Source organism: Austrofundulus limnaeus, unplaced genomic scaffold (genome assembly GCF_001266775.1).
Source record: "Austrofundulus limnaeus strain Quisiro unplaced genomic scaffold, Austrofundulus_limnaeus-1.0 Scaffold274, whole genome shotgun sequence".
Classification (NCBI taxonomy): domain Eukaryota; kingdom Metazoa; phylum Chordata; class Actinopteri; order Cyprinodontiformes; family Rivulidae; genus Austrofundulus; species Austrofundulus limnaeus.
In genome coordinates, this window is record NW_013952676.1 from 269075 (window position 1) to 273298 (window position 4224).

Sequence of the window (4224 nt, forward strand, 5' to 3'; positions counted from 1 at the left end):
TAAGACACAAGACCCAACACTCTGGATGAGCTTAAGACACAAGACCCAACACTCTGGATGAGCTTAAGACACAAGACCCAACACTCTGGATGAGCTTGAGGCCACTATCGAAGCATCTTGGGCCTCCATATCACCTCAGCAGTGCCACAGGCTGATTGCCTCCATGGCACGCCGCATTGAAGCAGTTATTTCTGCAAAATGATTCCCCACCAAGTATTGAGTGCATAACTGAACATAATTATTTGAAGGTTGACCWTTTTTTGTATTAAAAACACTTTTATTTTATTGGTCGGATGAAAGATGCTAATTTTTTGAGATAGGGAWTTTTGGTTTTTCTTTACTTTTTTGCCAAAATCATCAAAATTAAAACAATAAAAGGCTTGAACTACTTCAGTTGGTGTGCAATGAATCTAAAATATATGAAAGTTTAATGTTTATCAGTACATTACAAAAAACAATGAACTTTATCACAGTATGCTGTTTTTTTTTAGAAGGACCTGTATTCGTACTTTATTCTGAAAGTATTTACATTTTATTTTTTGGTCATACTGAAAATGACAAAGATGGCTTTAAAAGAAATTAGTTAAAATAAAATTATGGATTACAATCACTGGAGGAAATATATTCATACTGCATTTTAGATTGAATAATCAATAAATGAGTGATTTAGTTAACTGAAATAAAACTATTTAATAGTCGCAGTACTAGGTTAAACTGGTTAGAGTTTTCCCAGCAAACACTTGACTCCAAAAATTAAGACAAAAGTTTTCAGAAGAGATCTTGTATGATGTCATCCCTCAGACTACAGGTTGTAAACAACTCTCAGCTAATACCACATTACAATTTAGATCACTATCTGTAAAGGTGACTGACTTCTAGCTGTTCTGTGTTTAAGACTTCTTAGCTTGTGGTAGCCATCTTGAATGTGGTTGACTCCAGAAGTCAATCAGTTGTAGATTTACATCTAATGACTACTTTCTGATTTTGATGAAAACACATTTGAGATACTGTGCTAACAGATGAACACAGAGAGAAGCACAAACTGAACATGATGGTTATTGAAGGACTGCATTTGGAAACAATTTCACGTAATCAGTCTTTTGTGATGAAACCTGTGGTTTAAGACCTCAGTCATCTGAGTGGTGCCTGTTTGCTGCCTCCATCTTCTCAGTGTGGGTCAGCGGCAGCTGCTGTGTCTGGCCCGGGCTCTGCTGAGGAAGACAAAGGTCCTGGTGCTGGATGAAGCCACCGCTGCTGTAGACATGGAGACAGACAACCTGATCCAGTCCACAATACGCTCCCAGTTTGAAGACTGCACCGTCCTGACTATAGCTCATCGCCTCAACACCATCATGGACTACACCAGGTGGGTCTAGACCCAAGCACTGCTCCAGTTCTTCCTGCTGCCCTCAGTATCTATGAGTCAGGTTCAGGGCTGTGTTTGTACCACCAAACTGGTAACTTACCTACTTATGACAAATGCAGGTGGTTGTTTAAGTCTCCTTTACTCCCAGTGTTGTTTCTTTTCTGTTGTCTTACAACCTGGATTTTAAACAAAAATGTAATTTTTTTACTTATTTTTTATTGAAATTGTTCATGAACAGTTACATTGAAGAAGTACACCATATTATCAACTTTAAACAATTATTTTTGTACCCTTATTGTCCAGTTCTAATGGTGGTGTCCTCTTTGTTTTATTTATTAATCGCCCCTCCAGCACTCTCAGTCAGTGTGAGTTTTTCCATCACAAATATCTCCTCCATGATGTAAAACCACTGCTCCATCATAATCCTCTGATGGCTTTTCTACTTACTGTTAGCAATATTTGAACGAAGGTATTCATATGTTTTGTAGGATGTCATGTCTGAGGTAACACAGAGTGTCTTGCATACCTCATATGTCTCATATCCCATTCCCTTCTTTCATCAATCAGTCAACCAATCTGTCTATCGATTAATCGATCAGTCCAAGGTGTTCCCAGACCAGCTGAGAGACAGGGTGTATTCACACCAGCCCTGTTTATTCTGCTTTAATCAAACTCCAGTTTCTTTGCTTAGAGAGTCTGGTTTGTTTGGGGAGGTGTGAATGCAGAATCAAACTCTGATTTGAACTAAAAAAATCGATCTCTGGTCTGCCTGCAAACATAGATCTCTGTTCGATTGACGTGAACTCTGGTGTGGTTCAATTGGCTCATTGCACGATGTAGCTACTTGACTTCTGCTAATTGGAATTTGTGAGGACCAGTACTTCCTGTTTGGCTGTTCACCATGGAGAGCAATGGCATTGTTTTACACCTGCTGCCTTCAGGACTGCCCAAAAGTTACAATCAGCTATGCTCTCTGCTTGATTAAGCCTTTTCATCAGCTCCACGTTGTCAAAAAGAAAAGAGCTTCAAATTTGCTTGTTGAATGACATGGACAACTGTGAAGTTAGGCATTGAATACATCCAGTTATTGTTTGGCGAACTAGCTTTAGCTCGTATCTACTTTACAACCGTTTTTTTTTCTTCCTACTTCATGACTAATGGAGTCTCGCTTTCTGCAATTATGTAACATCTGTTGCAACCCCAAAGTTGTAGCTTCAGATTTTTTTTTTACCTGTTATGATTTACCACAGTGTCCAACAAAGACTCATCAGGGAGAGTGAGCATCAGGGCGGTCTGTTACAGATCCATGCGAAAGTCTGAGAAACCTCATGAACTCAGAGTAGGAACAACAAGAAATGTTGATCGGTTCCACAAAGACATGACTATATTTTGGGTTTCTGATGTCACTGATGTTTAGGTTCAGTAAGTATTTCTAGCTGTTGAAAAAAGTGATTGAGTTGGAGCATATATCTAGCTTTAGCATCAGCTAGCATGCCAAATGCATTTAGTCTCTAATTTCTTCTGTTTGTGAGTGTATTGTTCAGCCCCATTTTGCATTGTTGGAGAATCAAGGTACACAATAATGTAGCAATGATCCACTCACTCGTTGATAGCACAATCTCTTCCTATGGACACTTGACATATTCATTTTTTTCCCCTGTTTCCTTTCAAATCAATCCAACCTGAATAGCAGATACTTACCTGGAAGTGCTTGACCTCACAACTTTAGGAAGTTAGCGGATGCCATATTGTGTTCATAGCCAATTGCATGTGTGAACGCCAAGCGGACCAGAGACCGCTCCAAAAGCAGGAAGCAACTATAACGCATGGCATTCTGAGTAATACTGTAATAGTAATGAAGTTACTCATATCTTGTAAATACCTTGCTGGATGTCTGTATAAGGCGAACTTCACTGCTGTTTGAATTTGGATGCACTTGTTCTCGGTGAACGCTGCCTCACATGGAGTCGTCTCAGCCACCTTGTGTAGAAAAACAATATTCTGGGTTTAGTTCWTTTGACAAAGTGCAGTGTAATTGTTAAACGTACCAACTGAAAATGTAAACAAATCTGGCAGTTTTTGTCCCCAATCGAACCAAGTGTACCACACTATCAGGTGTGAATACGACCATAGTCTCTCCAGACTGTCCTGGGTCTTCCTTGTGGGCTGGACGTGTCCAGAACACCTCCATAGAGAGGCATCCAGGGGTCATCCTTACCAGATGAACCACCTCAACTGGCTCCTCTGGATATGGAAGAGCTGTGGTTCTATTCTGTGTCTCTCCTGGAGAACTGAACTTCATGTCCTATTTCTACTCATTTCGACCACCTGTACGTATCTGACATCTGGTTCTTTCAGTCTACAATTTGTGGTTGTAAGTGAGGGTAGGAATGTAGACCGACCTGTAAACAGAGAGCTTTGCCTTTCAGCTCGGCTCTTTCTTCACCACAACAGACCAGTGCAAACTCCACAATACTGTGGAAGCTGCACCAATCTGTCAGTCTCACACTCCGTTCGTCCCTCAGTGTGAACAAAACCCCACGATACTTGAATTCCTCCTTCCTTGAGGCAGAACCTCAAACCTCAACCCATAGGAGAACAATCCACCCCTTTCTGACTGAGGGCAATGGACATGAATTTGGAGGTGCTGGTCCTCATCCCAGCCGCTTCACACTCAAGTGCAAACTTCTCCAGTGAGAGCTGAAGATAATGACACGATGATGCTAACAGGACCACATCATCCGCAAATAGCAGAGATGGAATCACGAGACTGCCGAACCAGACTCCTTTTGCCAAACTCTTGCTCTGAATGGCCCGTAACAACTGACCCACAATCCCATATTCCTAAAGCATCCCCC

At 41.0% G+C, this 4224-nt stretch overlaps 1 protein-coding gene across 1 annotated transcript in view; it reads left to right on the top strand.

The window, feature by feature from the left end:
• The window catches only part of abcc1 (ATP binding cassette subfamily C member 1 (ABCC1 blood group)), a 62850-nt gene that overhangs the window by 55422 nt on the left and 3204 nt on the right, over nucleotides 1-4224 (top strand). Inside the window, exon 30 of the mRNA XM_014020956.1 lies at nucleotides 1172-1366. Coding sequence (XP_013876410.1) covers nucleotides 1172-1366 — 195 coding nt within the window. The remainder of the gene's footprint in view (nucleotides 1-1171; nucleotides 1367-4224) is intronic.